This window comes from Amblyomma mixtum, chromosome 10 (assembly GCF_055824585.1).
Source record: "Amblyomma mixtum isolate Tamu chromosome 10, ASM5582458v1, whole genome shotgun sequence".
Classification (NCBI taxonomy): domain Eukaryota; kingdom Metazoa; phylum Arthropoda; class Arachnida; order Ixodida; family Ixodidae; genus Amblyomma; species Amblyomma mixtum.
The window spans coordinates 126367361-126385539 of NC_143021.1; the positions used below are offsets into that span (position 1 = coordinate 126367361).

The window sequence follows — 18179 nt, forward strand, 5'->3', positions numbered from 1 at the left end:
CGCCACGGTCCACCGCACCAGGCAACCACTTCCTAATACACCCCTGCGCTTCCACCACATCCGCCCCCGTCTTTTCACAGATGGCATCTGCATAAGATAAGCGTTCATTTTAGACCAGCAGAAAAAGTTTGCTCGTTCAAAGAAATCAAGATTATTTCACCAACAGAGAAAACAGAAAAGGCCACAAGTACATGTTAACTCAAAGTGCGTGCCAAAATGAAAGGACTACAGTATCCAAATACAACTTGAGGAGAAAATCCACCTGAAAGCTCTTCTAACCAACTGTATAAAGCTGCTGCGACATCACGGTCGACCACTTTGCACTACTAACATATGGGAGCAGAAATGGCTGGCAGATACAAGGCACGACTACGATCCATGACAAGAGACGGATGTGACTGGTGGGAGGGCTTTCTTTGAAAGGCATCTGCTGACTCATATATCTTCAGATTCACATGGATGAAAACTGCAGATAACTACCCCCATAAAAACAGTAACAAAATATTCACCTGTAATGACAAGGAAAACTGGTAAAGTATCAACTGAAATGAAATAAAGAAAAAGTGCAGCAGAACCTGGTGCATGTTCTTCCACTCATCTTTTAAAATTCAGTTAAAAGCTACTGCAACAACATACCTGTTGCCACCTTGCATAACTTCAGGGCAATAAATGACCACTTGCCCTTGCGGCCATGGAGGCTGTACATCCTCTGTACAGCCACCCCCACGATGGCGGTCATTATGTTGGAGCCCACCTCCCTCAGGCCCTTGCCCCCCAGGCGGACCAGCTGCTTTCGCTGAAAAGAAACACCACAGGTGCACAAGCTATTAGGCACAAACATCAATTATAATTTCATTTAGTTTAGCAGAATCGAATAGCTAAGACAATTGTGTGACTACCTGTCAACAGCCCATGCGACTACCTACAATCATAATTTCTGTATGATACAATAGCTTGGCTAGTTGCTACCAGCAGAAAGCACCACCACCAATATGGACATTCTTTTTTTTTCCCAGTTTGCTAAGAGCAGGGAAACTAGCGATTAAGCAATGGTGGCCAACTCCTACCCATTATGGTTTGCATCTTGGAAATTATTATATTATAACTATAATGCTTTTTGCAGACATATGTGCTGGATGTGTTTTCTCTGTACAGCCGTTACGCTAAAATTGATTTGGTTTGTAGAACTGAAAGTTCCAAAGTGACTAAGGCTATGATGAGGGACACCATAGTGGAGGGCTCCGGAAGTTTCGACCACGTGGGGTTCTTTAACATGCGCCACTGACATCACACTGCACACGGGTGCCTTGCTTTTCGCCTCCATGGAAAACTGGCCATCACGGCTGGGTTTGAACCTGAGTCTTTGGGTTCAGCAGTCGAGTGCCCTAACCCCTGAGCCACCATGGCGGGGCTCACTACCCTGAAATTGAGCAGTCTAATTAATGCTATACAAAGGGCGCTTATTTAAATCCCCAAGCACCTGAGTAAAGCTGCGTGCTTAGCAACCACATTTAATTACACGATGTTGCTTGTTTTTGGCAGCAGATTAAGTAATGAAATGTGAGCAATAGACAGGGAAGAGGTGGGTTAAAGCTGCCCCATTATTCGGGAAACCTAGCCGAAATTAAAGACGCGCTGAGAGAGGACCAACTTCCAGCTGTGTTCACAGCAGTTCATGCAACAGTATATTAACCGAAAGCTCAGCTTCCTGCAAAACAGACCTTACAACATCCTTAATGTTAGCTACAAAGTCCATTGTTGAACTAAATTAAAACAGCACAACAATAAATGACAAATGTAAGGAAAATGAGGGGCTCGTTATGAGACACATACAAAGAAAGGCAGCCACAGGCAACAAAAGCATAGGGGATTTTTTTTTGCTGTTGATCGATGTAAAACAATAATGTAATCACAGACATATTTGACTGAGAAAAAAAATTTGTTGGAACCAAGTCTGTTATGCAACGACCGGCCACCGGCAGAGCTCTGGAAAACTACATCGAATGACATCGAGTGACACCATCTGAGAGCAACTGCCCCAAAAAAGCCTGTGACTGCACCGCCAAATACCAAGCTACTACACGATGTGACAGGTGCAATGCTTCACACAGAACCAGCATCAGTAGCTTGGTTTGCTGTTTAGCGCTCCTTCTCGCCTAAACGCTCTGATGCGACAGCAGTCTCGCAGGTGGCATTTTCGTTGCATTGCGTAGCTGAAACATGATGTGACAACTGGCACTTGCCGTAAGCAATATTGCGAGCGCCACATGTTCAGCACTGCTACTGAGCCCAACAAATTGATAGGAGCCAAAGAGCAGATAAAGAGAGTCCCCTAAAAGCTGTCTCGACACGTGATGCAGTTTTTGCAAGCTCTGCCACCGGCTGGGCATTGCGTACCACTTTTGCTCCCAACAGTAAATCTCGCCACACAAGGAATCGACAGGGCGTTCCAGTGAACACTCTCAAAAATTCCTAAAGAAGCGCAAGTTCGATATGGGAAAACAATTTTTTTTTTTGGAGGAACGATCTCTCAGCAGTGGTGGACATAATTTACTGCATAACTGTGCGTGTGTACGTGCAAATATTTCTTCTATTTTGAACTCCCTATTCTTAGGAATTCCTGAAAATGTTCACTGAAACAGCCAGTGTGTATATCAGCAAGCAACTTTCATGAACAAGAAATTTACATTAACAAAACACACTGTGACAGCACACTCCAGCACAACAGTAGGAATTATATCTGTGAAGAGCATGTTATTCACAGAGCACGGCATGCAAATACTCTTGGAGCTCAAGATTTCTTCACAAACCTCGGAATTACATTATGCATGCAATTCGTTAGTAGGCATTCATTTTTTCCAGACACGAATTATCAGAAACATTAAATCACCAGTCCAGCAGCCACGCTGTCGTCCTGGACGGCAGCTTCCGCAGTGTCCAACTCCTCGGGGGAGAACGCGGGCAGTGCAAGGGTGGGAGGCGGTGGTGAGGGGACACTGGCCGAGTCCTCTGCTCCAGCTGCCGGTCCGACCACAGCAGCACGTGATCCTCCAGCCTTTGTAACCGCTGCATTAAGTCGCGCTGCTGCTGTCGGACCTCCAGCACCAGGCGCATTAGCTTCAGCAGGGTAGCTGAAACTGAAGCAATCAACAATTTCAGTGAGAGCAGGGTTAACCTGGGTGCAATAATATCATTTGAGCACTGAGGTACAATAAAGAACAATATGAGGCTAACAGTAGGCAGCAACACACTCTGTACTAGGCTCCTAAACTTCCACAAATTTTCATCCTCCCAGGCACTTCTAATTCATGTTCTATTCCTTGCTAGCCTAACTTAAATGCCATAAATGTCACCATGCACTGACAAACACCTAGGTGAAATGGAGCTGCTCTATGTGTGATAGCTAGCACAGAACCTGCAGTCTTGTTGTGTAAAGGACTTCTCAGTCTATGAGCTTCGCCAATTTTTACATTGCTTCATAGGCATTTCCACTGCTATTGCACCATGGCAGAGATGGCAGCAGTTAGTCGCAAATGGATTCTTCCAGTGTCATGAGAAGCATGTGCTAATAGAAGCCAGAAAGCAGAGCAGGTCTGTGCCCTTAATATAGCATTGCACCATTTGGAAAGTATTGCTCACGGCAACACCCACATTGGCCAAAATGCTGGAGGTAGACATCTGTTCTAACTGCAAGTGCCGGCCGGGATCAATGCATTAAAACTGCAACAAAGATAGCCCTTATGGAATTATAGCCCTTAGCTGACAGGCGAAATGCAACAAAGAGGTGGACCAAATGTTTCTTGCTAGGCACAGGAGGTGCCAAACCGTTGAGACATAAAACAAGGTCACATTTATCTCTTACCACGCATCCATTTTGCTGCAGGCAGGACAAGACTAGGAGCCAGCTGATGTGCTCCACAAGGCAGTTAGGCTGTTCAGTTCTTTCCTAAGCAAGAGGTCCTCCTTCAGAGCATGCCACTATTATTGGCTGCTTATCTCCTTCAGCACCCTTTATGGGAGCTTTGTGATAGCGCAATTAATTTTTTTTCAGCACATTTCGCTGCATCCAAGGCACTGCATTGACTTCCAACCAGTAAACTTTTAAAATACTTTGAAAGACAATGAAAAATTACAATATGGGCCTTGCTGACCAACCGCGACCGAGCGACCAAATTATGCTGGTAAGGAAACAAATGCACAGAACATGGGACTACTGTGTAGAGTGCAATTCGTAGGATTGGCTTCCTGGTGGTGATGTAGGCCGATAGAGGCAACAGAAATGCCAGCATCCAAAAGAACCCAACAAAAGCACAACATACAGCTCTTGGGAAGGGCACACAACAACCACTCCACTATGAATCACAAGAGGAGAAAGCAATGGAAGCACTAGGTTGTAAATTCCAGTACCACTTCAGTTCAATACAATCGTTTTTGAGAAATACATGTGATGATTTTCAGAGTGACCCCTTTCAAAGCACATAGTTTGAAACTAGAAATGTGCTCCTAGCACCATTGCAAGAGCCACTGAGGAGAACTCCGTGCAAATATCTTCCTGAATAAGTATATTCTCTAGATCTTTCTGGGCCTGTTGACTGCTGCTCGGCAGCAGCAGGTACAATGAGAAATTTAAAATTTGCTCTGTTTTTCTTTAAGGCAAAGCAGATCTAGCTTCTATATCTTGTCGTGTCACTTGATACTACACAAAAAAGGAGTGTAATTAAAAGAAAGGAACACAATGAAAACACGGGACAAGCAGCATTTGTTCTGTCCTCTCACTGTGTCCCCATGTTTGGCTTGCATTTCTCTTTTTGCACAAAAGTAAACAAAGTGAAAATCTCACCATCAACAGTCCCAGTTGTCGACTCCTCCAGCTCGCTGGGTGGCGCACTGTTTTCGTTCACGCTCTCCCCAGCGTGATTCAGTGGGGCTGAAGATTAACATGCGTCATTGATGGCAATCCAGGAAGTACAGAACACACTACCGTGTACAACCACAATGTCACATTTCTATCCTAATTGAATGCAGAAATGCTACTTCAGGATATTTTTGGAGAAGGGACAGAACAGTTGCATGGCCAGGATGGTTTGCATACAGGTGATCTTAAAACACAATAGACACAAAATTACGAAGTTCAGAAACAAATTCCTGGTTATATAGAGATGTCCCCCAGGCAATAGTAACACTTCCTTTGGCCGAAAAGATATTTTAATTTGGTTTCAATCACAGCCTGTACAAAGACTTCAATTCAAAACCCATCAAAACCGACACCTCCATGACAAGTAGTTGACGTGACAAACAATGTCACATCATGCAGATACCTATGACACATAAAATAACGTTGTGATCCGACTGCGGCGGCGCGTTTCGATGAAGGCGAAATGCTAAAGGCGCCTGGTGTGCTGTGCGATGTCAGTACATGTTAAAGATCCCCAGTCGGCTGAAATTATCCCAGGGCGCTACGGCACCTCCTTCTTCCTTTCTTCTCACACTCCCTCCTTTATCCCTTCTCTTACGAATGCCCACCGAAATGCGAGAGAATTACTGCACCACTTTCTTTCCTGAAAAATCAGTTTTCAATTTTTTAAATATGTGTCTATAGTACTTCAATAATTACATTTCTCATGCACCAGCATGGTGCATAGGTACCGTATTTTCCGGTGTATAAGACGCGGCTTTTTTTCAAAAATCTTGCTGGTGCGTCCTATACAAGGGTGCGTCTTATATGCGAATTTTTCGTTTTTTTTTTTGAGAGAGTTCAGAAAGTACTCAGGTTCATTTTCAAGCTTTTTTTAGCGAAAAAATATCACTAGCAATGATGCGGTTGTAACACGGTTAATACTTCAATACGGGGACCACCGTGCGCAACTTTTTTTAGGTGAACTTTATCATGAAACGACGGGGATGACGACTTCCGGGATCACAAACACACCACCGTTTCGAAGGCCCCAAGCAAAAGTAATGTGAAATGCCAAAAGATGACGACAATCACGCTTCTCGCCATTGTCAAGACAAGCCAGGACAAGCCGGCGTTCTTATTTTAGCCACCCTTTGCCACTTTGTTTGCTCCATGTACGTAGTGCGAAGAGAATATTGCAGTCGCGTTGCCACCAGAAATGGGCGAACTTTTTGATAGCGCATCCGAAGGTGAAGACTTCCAAGGTTTTAAGTAGAAATAAAATGTTCTTATGGACATATGGGAGAGTTTTTTCGTTTTTCTTTCTTTTTTTCTAAAACGTGGGCAGGAATGGCGTGAGTGTTGCCTTTTTCGACCACTTAGCGTTGCTTAAGAATTTCTCACAAGTACGGTGAATTTCGTGATGGTCGCGCAAGCGTGTTTAATTGATCCTCACTAGCCCAACTGGGTAAACTGGGGTGCTTCTTATATAAGGGTGCGTCTTATATAGCAACTTTTTCAATTACAGCCTGCATATATGGCGGGTGCGTGTTATACACTGGAAAATACGGTACATTTAAGGACACAAAAGAAACTGTCATGGCGAAACCAAAAACAGAGAGCGGAATATATGTCATGTGAATAGAAACCTGTTCGCAGTACTGTTAACGTGGGTAAGAGAGTTTGCCACGAAATGGTTACTGGCAGATTCACTGCTGATCTGAGAGCATGGCAAATGTAAAAAGCTGATGCCAAGTCTGAGCACGTTCTATTTCTCTGCAAGTGCAATTAGCTACGGTGGAGTTTTTTTCCCAGATTTTGCAAGCATACTACCATAAATCCCCAATCAAAACTAACACAATGTCGACCTTACATTAAATAGAAATGAGAAATGGTCTTTTAGTTTTAAGGCGGTTAACATCCAAAGGCGACTCAGGCTATGAGGGACGCCGCAGTGAAGGGCTCCGGAAATTTCGACCACCTGGAGTTCTTCAACGTGCACCGACATCGCACAGCACACGGGCCTCTAGAATTTCGCCTCCATCAAAATTCGACTGCCTTGGCCGGGATCGAACCCGCGTATTTCGGGTCAGCAGCCGAGCGCCGTAACCACTGAGCCACCACGGCGGCTTAACAAATGAGAATTCATGTCTTACGTGGTGACGGCAGCTGTACAACATTGTTGTGGCCCTCATTTCCTAAAAAATAATTGCACATGAACGTCTTGTTGAGTATGCAAAATAATTTTTCATCAATAAAGAAATATGAGAATTTCAATTACCAGAAACTGCCGAGCTTTCTAGGGCTGAAGTGAACTCGTAGCGCCGCACCTTTTTTTCGGCGCTTTTGTAGGATCCTGCAAACATTCTCAATATCTCGACAAAAACCATGTCATCTCCAAGCAACAGTACGGATTTCAAAAAAAAACAAAACAACTGAGGCCGCCTTACTGGACATCAAAGAAAAGCTAATTGAAAACATAGAAAAAAACTGCTAACAGTTGGCATATTCCTTGATATGAGGGAAGCGTTTGACTCGGTTAACCATAAGATATTCTTGAAAAAATGGAGTGTTATGGAATACGCGGCGTTCCTTTAACCTTATTTGCTAGCTACCTTGACAACCGATCTCAAACAACTATCATTAACGGTATTTCATCTGGAATCGGTCCGATTGTGTCTGATGTGCCACAGGGCTCCGTTCTGGGACCAACGTTGTTCTTATTATATATTAATGATATCGTCAACCTTCGTCCAGCAGACAACATTATAATCTATGCAGACGATACTAACGTATTTTTTAAAGGGCAAGATAGTAATATTTTGCAAGCAGCCTCCAATAGTTGGTTATCCCAATTGTCTGTTTGGTTAAAATCAAATAGGTTAGAACTTAATGTCAGGAAAACAAAGTACATACTGTTTAGAGCCAAAAATAAGGAAGTTCCGACCAACTTCCAAATTCACTTCGAGCAAGCTCCTATAACTCGTGTCAGCTCTACAATGTTCCTTGGAGTCATTTTTGAGGAACATTCACTCTGGACAGATCATGTAAACTACGTTTGCACTAAAATGGCTCGCTGTGTTGGTATCCTAAATAAATTTCGCACAATACTGCCTCGAAAATTCAAACTACAAATTTATTTCTCTCTAGTCTTTTCGCGTGTACAATATTGTTTGTTGATCTGGGGAACGACTACCTCAACCAATCTTGTGAAAGTACTTACTTTACAAAAAAGAGCTGTATGAGCGATTGATAACTTACATTACAGTGAGAGCACGGGTCCTTCCTTCCTCAACTATAGACTGCTAACCATCACGGCCGCTTACCACAAGAAGCTTGCTGTTTATATCAGAAACCTTATGAAAGGAAACTGGCAGACTTTCGAGAGCACATATTTAATTGCCCAAACAGCATACAGTCTTAGGCACCCTCAATACCATGCACCAAAATCTCGTACAAACTATGGGTTCCAAAAACTAACTCGCATATAATTCCTCATACATTAAAAACCTATCCATACTTCACAGAATTCTCACTACAAAATATGTCCGAGGTCAGATTTAGAAAACTGTTCATGAATATTTTTGTTATAGCTAGTTGTGGTGTGTTTTTACCTAATCAGTTTTTGTATTTGTTATGTTTTGCTCTTAGTTTTGTTGTGCTTAGCTCTATGCATGACTGATCTCTGTTTCGTTGTCAATATATCCGCTGCTTTTCTAGTTTCTGTTACTTATGGAAATTTTGTACCATTGCCGAGTGCCACTTTGTTTTTTTTTGTTTTTACATGGGGAGGGCAGGCCTCTGTCAGGCGCTACTATGCGCCTTTAGCTTGCTCTACCTTGTTTGCAGTCTCTGTACTGGCCAAACAAAACCAATAAATCAAAATGAAAAATTACAAATCAAAAACCAAACTCTTGAGCAATCTACATGAAAATTCTACTTCATATGAAATAAAGCAACACTTCTAACATTGCTGGGATCCATTGACACCACACTACACACACACAGAAAAATACTGTGAGTGTATCGTGCTGGTGTTTCAGGATGAACATCTTAGAGCAGCCTGATTGTTAGGATAGACAAGGAAATGCTCCAGCTCATTTTATATCGCAGTTTACTGTGTTTTATATTCCAACCAATTATTTGGCACATTTCAGGACAACCAGGTCACACTGCAAGTCACGCCATTATGCACGTAGTTTAAATATGCTTGCTTTCTGGCATTTGTAATTTCCAGGTAGCAAACAGCATATATAAGGCCAAGGTACAGTGTGGCAATGACACAGGCATCTTACATCCCTGTCAGACGGGCATTTCGAAGGCTCTCAAACTGATAGTCTATCACCTCACGCTGAGATAGTCTATCACCTCACAAAGGCAGTTTTAATGGCCATTGAGTATATAGTATATCGAGTCAAAGCAGTGTGGAACTCTTTAGCGAGATTTCAAGGGCCCTCGAGCATTGTACAAGGTTGCTAGCATTGTTTCGAGCGGCACCAAAGCATGCTCTCATGCATGATATGTTCACAGTAGAAAAACGTGAACAAAGATTACCCTCCCAAATTTTACTGCAAGTGCCAAACTTTAGCTTCTACAATGATTTAAAAATTGTGTCAGTCTGGTTTAAAGTGCATTACTTTCATACTCGGCATTGCAGAAGACTGAAACACCAGCGGTATTAGTATTCCCAGAGCACTACAAACTGCGACAGCAAATCACCTAAAACGGCAGTGCCTTTCAAGACAATGCAACTGACCTGGAATAATAACTCAAAACCTCCTACGATCCCAAATAAGGCTGTTTCTGTGCCGATGCTCGAGAAGCTGCATGTGTGTGCGCACATGTTAGTCAAACACACTAATTTTTTTCGGCTGGTAAAGCCCTTTTGTAAAACCATGGTCAGTGTGACCATTACCAGAGCATGGGAAATGATGGCCGGCACACGAAAGCACGCGGCGCAGCCACCCCAGTCCTGCCACGCTAGATCCCGAAGTGATCCAAAAGCTGCACTGCCCACACTGACCAACAGCCACTGCTGTCTCCATTTCACTTCACCCACAGCCGATTGTGCGGCAGTGACAGGCTCCCGAGGTTCCACTCGCTTTTCTCAGTGCTTGTTTAGCAAATCACTCGTGTATACAATTAATGAGTGCTTCAAGATTCCTGCAGGAATGCACCGATTCGTAAATTGCAAGTACGTACACCCCAGCGTGTTTGTTTACAAAGCTAGTGTACAAGTGGCTGTATATTGCTCATTTGTACAGGATGAGACGCAAGGTAAGTTCACATTACCAAAAATGTTCTCTTCTGTTTCTCACCAGTTGTAGCTTTATTTGTTCACACACTGTAACAGTGCTGCAAGAAGCGTCAAGGATGTGAACATTGGGATATTAAAGGATCTCCACTTCCCGCTAATTACATGTACATGCTTTATTCGATATGACTAGTACTTAATTTTAAATTGTTTAATCCAGAAGCATGCTTGGTGACCATTTGCATTAAATAAAGGCTCCAAATTTGTTGCCCACAAGCAGCGCCGACAGCTGCCGGCTGCCTTCAGCATTAATCACCAGACAAAGTCACATTGTCGCTACTTGCTCAATGTGCATGCGTCCTGTGATGTAAGCTGTCGTCGATTTGGGGGTAGTATTGCAGGAACCATACTAGACGGCCACATGCGACTGCCAAAAATTGTGAATGTGCTTTCACTATAGCTGAAATTGCAGGCCTCAAAACCTGCAGACTCGCTAGGCATACTCATCGCGGGAACGGGCCAGCGGGCCGGTGTTGGCTGAAATTTCTGACAAAGCTGATAGCTGATCAGTGTTGAAGTATGAACATATAAAGTATAGCCGCTTGTTTTGTTTCAGGTACCTACAAGTGCACCTATTCAGGTCATTGCCTCATTGAATGTGAAGCTTCGGCTCAGCCTCTGGTCTGCCGAATACAGATCGAGTGACCATCCGCCGGTTGGTTTCATCGGTCGCAGGCTTTAGGCGATCACTGGTTGTGCTGGTATAGTCACCGGTATAATGTGAAAGATTGGTGCATCAATCAGCTAAGGCCTATACCGCCCAGCCCACCGAGTGCAACCATGCCTTAACTATGCCAATAAAAACATATATTAAGTTTATCATTTTAGCAGAGTAACACGTTCATGACACTCCCGCATGAGGGAGGACCACTACTTCATTTATGCACAAAAGGAAGGAGACATGTCCTTTGACAGTGTAGCCTGCATTGCAGATGACACTCTGCCATCTATTGTGACATCACATGAGCAGTTCAATATGGTGGCCACTCTCAGTGGGAACAGCTTCCTGATCACGATTTCTATCGCATTTTTTTTTAAATAAAGCGCCCCGCGTACTAATACTTCCAGGAGTGGAATCAGACTTTCATATTATTCCCAGAAGCGCAAAACTGCCTTTCCTCAAAAACCAATGTACCAATATGTCGAATGACCCTGTGGCAATCCAGACGAGGTTAGACAATCTTGAAGAAAAAACAAAGGTATTAGATCGTCTCGATGATGACATTGCAGGAATTCAATCGTCAGCACAAGTCCAGACAAATCGGCTCGACTCTTTAAAACTGCGTGTTGACGAACTTGAGGATAGATCTCGACGCAATAATCTAGTTTTTCATGGAATCCCTGATTCTCGCGAATCATGGGAACAGTCAGAGTCGAACGTAAGGGTAGCACTTGCCGAAGCAATCGACAGCCTACCCGACACAGCAATAGAACGCGCCCATCGCATAGGTCGCTACACGCCCGATAAGTGTCGCCCAATTGTTGTCAAGTTCGCCAGCACGAAAACAAAAGACAAAGTACTTTCCGCGTGAGCAAAGCTAAAAGAAAATGATGTTTCTATTTCCGAAGATTTTTCGCCCGCCACACGCCATGCCCGAAAAAAACTCATTGAGCACGCTAAAAGCCAGCCCCAACCATGTCCTTTCCAGTTAAGATACACTAAACTAATCATGAATAAAAAACAGTTCGTCTATGACCCGGCAACAGACACCATCAGCGAAAATGCCGCGTACGAACCACGAGATAGCGGCGAGCATGTTGATTGTGAACACGTCCCAAGTTAGGAAAGCGCAAGGGGAAGTGGACAAGACGCGTCCCACGTATCAGTTTTTTTTACTAATATTCGTAGCATCATGAATAAACGCGCTTCCTTAACTTCTGTCTTAGATACTTGCAATACCGATATTTTAGTGCTTACAGAAACGTGGCTGCATTCACAGGTTCAAGATCACGAAATTTTCAGACCGCTCATCGTTTTCCACGCTATCGTTGTGACCGAACAATGCGACAGGGAGGCGGCGTGCTCTTAGCCATTTCGAAAGATTTTGCATCCCAGTGTATTCATGTATCTACAGACTTAGAAATGGTTTGGGCCATCGTTGAACTAAACCACCAGAAGATAATCATTGGTGTTTGTTACCGCCCCCCAAATCATTCATCTAACTTCGTAAATGAGGTACATGATATCATTAGCATCGTTACATGCCGTTATCCCACGTTACCTTTATTTCTGCTTGGCGATTTTAACCTACCAAATATAGTATGGAACACTGGATCTCCAACCTTACAGCCTTTTTCTTCATTAGCCAATGAGTTCTTAGAAATGTGCTCTGTTTTTTCGTTTTCACAACTTGTTACGCAGCCTACAAGAATTATGGAATCTGTCTCAAACACACTGGACCTTGTATTAACAGCGCAACCTGATCTTGTTTCCGACATCACGTACTTAACCGGCTTGAGCGACCATTCGGCCCTTTCATTCAACTTGAATATCTTGCGACCAAAAACCGTTAAAAAATTCAAACCGTTTCGAAATTATGCAAAAGCTAATTTTGAGGCCATTAATACTGAATTATCAGTCTTCCTTGACGTCTTTCTACAAGACTTTGACTGCCGTAGTGTTCAGTCTAACTTGAATATGTTTTCTTCCAAAATTGCTTAATTAACAAACAAATACATCCCACTTCGCACCCTTGTCTGTAACCATAACGCTCCATGGTGCAGCACCTGTCTAAAGCGCTTGTCTAATAAAAAAAAGCGTCTCTACAAATCTGCGAAAGGTTCTGTTAGCATAACACGGTGGACTAAATACAAACTGGCAGCCCATGAGTATTTAACCGCGCTTAAACAAGCAAAGAATAACTTTATTCATAATACCTTGCCATCAATGCTTAAAACCGACATAAAAAAATCCTGGCGTGTGATTAACCCCAAAGCGGATGACATGATAACCTTGATTTACAGCTCTTCCAATGTTATTCCAGCTAACAAATGTGCGTCTGTACTTAACGAAGTTTTCCTGTGCAACTTATCTTCAACTACCAATATTACGCTCCAATCTACGCACAACAATGTTTATCCAGCAATGTTTCCCATAACCATTGAAGCAGAAGGCGTCGAATCAATAATTTAATCTCTAAATCCATCTTCCGCTCCTGGGCACGATTTAATCAACGCGAAATTTCTGAAAAACACGAGCTGTTATTCTTCCATTTTTCTAACAAAGATATTCCAGCAGTCGCTAGAAAAAAGTCCTTTGCCGGCTGAATGGAAGGTAGGGAAGGTGATCCCACTCCATAAATCAGGTGACAAGCATTGTCCTTTTAACTACCGGCCTATCTCGCTCACTTGCATCCCATGTAAAATTCTAGAACATGTCCTTGCCTCAAATCTAGCTAGCTTTCTCGAATCTAATTCATTTTTCTCACCATCGCAACATGGCTTCCGCAAGACTTATTCATGTGAAACACAACTAGTATCATTCACGCATCAGCTAAACGTCATCCTTGACCGCTGTTCACTTGCCGACTGTATATTTTTAGATTTCTCGAAAGCATTTGATAAAGTATGCCATAACCTTCTAATGTTTAAGTTACATCAACTTAACATTGATCCCAAACTGCTTGCTTGGATCGAATGCTTTCTTTTTAACCGTTCGCCATTTGTTTCTGGTAATGACTCAACCTCGCAGCCAAGTAAAGTACAGTCCGGCGTACCTCAAGGGTCGGTACTTGGTCCTCTACTTTTTTTAATTTACATTAATGATCTACCCTCTTGTGTTTCCTCTAACATTCATTTATTCGCAGATGATTGCGTCATCTACAGGGAAATAATTTGTGACGATGACATATCTTCTCTTCAAGCAGACCTTAACGCTATCTGTATTTGGTGCCAATCATGGTCAATGGAATTAAACATCAAAAAATGTAAATTTCTGCGTGTGTCAAGAACTTCCGGCCAGCTACCTTCCTATCACCTTAATGATGTCCCTCTAGATCCTGTTTCTTCTTACAAATATCTTGGTATCTATATTACTAGCAACCTCACTTGGTCCATTCACACTTCTTACGTAATTAATAATGCTATTCGCATGCTGGGATATCTAAAACGTAATTTCTCTAAGGCATCTTCTTCCCTAAAACTACTTCTATATAAGACGCTGGTCCGCTCAAAGCTAGAGTATGCTGCGGCAGTGTGGGATCCATTTCAACAAAACCTAATTCACTCATTAAAAATCGTCCAGAATAATTCTGCTCATTTTATTGTATGTAATTATAATCGAACTGCCAGCATCTCTGCAATGAAATTAAATCTCAGCCTGCCATCTTTAGCATCTCGCCGTAAAGCCCTTAGACTCTCACTTCTTCACAAGATATTTTATCATCCTTCACTTCGCCACGAACTGATCTCCCCTCCCCAATACATTTAATCAAGGCTAGATCACAATAACAAAGTCGGAATTCCATTTTGCAAAACCAATGCCATGTCTCAGTCATTTCTTCCGCGCACAGCTGCTGAGCGGAATCACCTTCCTGCATCTTCCGCTACCATTACTGACAATCAACGCTTCAAAACAGCATTAGAAAATTTTGTATAAGTAGGAGCATCACCTTCTTTTTTTTTTAATTCTATATTCTTGTTGTTTTTTGTACGAGTGTTTTGTTTGTTTGTTTTTCACTGTATTGCTGCGCTGTATTTTGTGTATTATATACTATCAACCTGCACACCAAGAACCCAACAGCTAATAATGTATAACTAGGAGCAATCATTTTTGTATTACTAATTAGTTTGCTGCACTGTACATTTTTTTCTGAAATTTTTGTAACCACTCCCCTCTATAATGCCTCTGGCCCTGAGGGTACACGAAATAAATAAATTATTATTACTGCGTTATGCACGTTTGTCGTGTCTCCCGTCGTGTCCGTGTCTTAGTGCGCGCTGTTCCGGTGAAAATGAGTTACCAACTTGCCCAAGCATCTGTTTTAAAGAGTCAATAGAACACGTCTTTATTGACTGCTGGGATGCGCTGCTCTTTTCGGACGTGCTCCAGCGTATAATAAAGAAAGACTTAGCCTTGACGCCGTATGGGATACGATTCCTGGACGTTGAGCCGGATCTTTATAAATATGATGTAATTTTCCTTCTTGGCCTGCACAGTATTTGGCGAAGCAGGATGGCTGTACGACACTGCGATGAAGATGCGCGTTCTGTCCGCGATTACTTCAAAGAAAACATATTTAAGCTGCGTGAAGTGGGCAACGAGCTATGTTTTGAAGATGAAGTTATCGAGTTGATGGGAGAGTTGTGTTCTCTGAAACAGTTTTGATTTTCTCACGCGAGTGAAACACATGTCCGCTCTTGATGTTTGAGAGTGCAGCGCAGAACATCTGTTTATGATCTGTTGTAATCTGGCAAAACAGGCAATAAAGACAAAAAAAGAGCTGGCCTGGCGGAGTGGTTAGCATGCTCGTCTAGCACTCGGGAGACCCTGGTTCGATTCCTCAACTCGACGAATTTCCTACTTGGTTTTATTTATTTCCTACTCGGCCTTCCGCCCCCGCAGTCCCATACCGCGGATGCAGCGTTCCCGCTCGCTAACCACGGAGGGGTTCGTGCTCCAGGGACAAAGGGAGGCACGACAAAGCGTGAGCCCTCATATGCTATTAATCGACGAGGACTTCCTCGCAAAAAGAAGGCTAACGTAAGAAGGGCTTCCCACTTACCGGCTGGAGCAGGGGAGCTACTTCGGAGGTACCGGCGGCAAACGTTTGTACGCGCCGACAATGGCGGCCGGGTTTTTTCGTGCGCGCGGCATTCTTTGCTGCAAAGCCATCCCCGAGCATTTGCCGGGGGAGTTGAGGAGAGCGCGGGTGTGCTGCGCTCGCTTCGCTGTCTGGAACCAGAAGTCTAGTGGCAAGGCGAGACGGGTTCCCGTGCGCTTGTCGCGGAAGGTGACGAGAGGGTGCGGCTGCAACCGCTCGTGATGCTGGCCGGACCACGAAGAGGCTATAAACAGCTCTGAGTAGCTCAGAGTAGCCTTCGAAGGGTCGCCCCTCCGCTTACCCCACGAGCGGAAACTTCCCTCCTCGCCCAGCAGGGGCTGTCCAGATGTCGGAAAGAAGGGGGAAACACGTTTTCCACAAGATACTTTCCAAATATTCCAACGATCACTCAATGCTGGATGTGTATCCGAAGACTGGAAAACAGCTCAAATTCTGCCAATACTTAAATCTGGTGATAAAACGGTATTCATCAACTACCCGCCTATCTCGCTAGCATCAGTTAGTTGCAAACTTCTTGAGCATATTCTATACACTCACATTATGGCCCATCTTAATCTAAATAACTTGCTTCCAAACAACCAGCATGGTTCCTGCCCGAAGCGTTCATGCCAATTACAGCTTTATGATTTAGTAACGAGCTTTCAGAATTCACCGCACGTGTCTGATTATGTAGGTGGTACATTTATTGGTTTTTCAAAAGCCTCCGACTTTATAGCTCATCAATGACTAACACTTAAAATACGCAGTCTTAAGGTCGACGCCAAAAGAACTCGATGGCTTGAACAATTTCTAACAAATTGTTCTTAAGCGGTTAAATTAAATGATATTTCCAACCTAACCCATGTCAAGTCCGGCCTCCCTCAAGGCTCAGTAATAGGTCCGCTTTTATTTTTCGTATATGTGAATGATATAGCACTAAATATCAGTTCGACAGTTCACCTTTTTGCAGATGACGGCATAATTTACTGAGATGTAACTAGTGCTAAGGACGTCATAGCTTTGCAATCTGACCTGAATAAACTGACAGAGTGGTGCTGAAAATCGCAGATGCAAAGAAATAGAGAAAATACAAAACATTGGAACACACTTCTGTTACAAAGTCAAAACTGAATACTTACCTAGTAAGTGATAGCATTGTAGACTCGGTTTTATGGATTAGATACCTTGGAATCCATATATACTCTAGCCTAACATGGACAGACCACATCGAATATATTATATCTAAAGCACAAAAAAACTTGGCTTTTTGAAGCTGCGCTTATATCTAGCCGACAGGGACTGCAGGCTTCAGGCGTTCAAATCTGCTGGGCGCGCTTCAACCGAATATTCGTCAATCATTAGGCATCCATACTAAATCACCCTCAAAATATACTCCAAGCCGTTCAAAACAAAGCCAGGCGATTCATCTTATCGTAGTACTCGCGATTTCAAAGCGCTTCATCCTTGAATCCAGAGCTCAATATGCCGCCACTCGCAATGCGCAGAAAATTAGCCGGATTATCCTTATTTCACGCTCCCTTCCACAGAAGTGCATCATTTGCCGGTCGCTTATTTACCGCCACCTCACACTTCACTTCGCACGGATCATGTCTAGAAAGTTAACCCTATCTTCGCTCGGACGGAAAAGTACACGAATTTGCCTTTAATTTTGTCAATAAAACAATGGAATGAGTTGCCCTCCAGTATCGCTAATATAACGCAGTTTTCCTTACTAAGCCCGAATTGCTAAGTTATCCGGAATTCCAGCGCATTCAGCAACAAGACTTGCTTTTCATGTAACTTATTAGCAAAGCAGTATGTTCTTTTTCTTTGTTCTTTTTGCATTTTTGTAACAATTTATGTTATAAAAATTGTGCTCTGATTTGTCCCCCATTCCCGCCTATGTATTGCACCCAGTGAACCCTTACGGTATTTGAAGAAATAAAATAAATAAACGGAGTAATGCGAGACATCGTCAGTAGCATTATTGACGGAGCGCCCGGGGCTGCATTGTTCATAATGCACAAATTAGTTACAGCCCTAGAGATTCTATGATCTGGAATCACTTGAAAGTGTAGATCACAAAATGAACAAGGGAGGGGAAAACCTCACATGGCTTGAGCCAACGTTTCGACAAGGGGACTTGTCTTCGTCTGGGCGAAGCGTTCATCATTGGCAGGGATTAAATAGGGCCTTCGCTCCGAGGAGG

General features: G+C 43.2%; 1 protein-coding gene across 1 annotated transcript; it reads right to left on the reverse strand.

The window, feature by feature from the left end:
• Positions 1-642: 642 nt before the first annotated feature.
• On the reverse strand, positions 643-16540 carry LOC149326885 (uncharacterized). Its single transcript, XM_089564715.1, has 5 exons — positions 16529-16540; positions 16056-16308; positions 4841-4927; positions 2891-3137; positions 643-796 (listed from the first exon to the last, which is right to left on the reverse strand). Exons 1-5 carry the CDS (start codon positions 16538-16540, stop codon positions 760-762), a joined length of 636 nt encoding a protein of 211 aa, XP_089420841.1. The 3' UTR covers positions 643-759.
• Positions 16541-18179: the final 1639 nt, after the last annotated feature.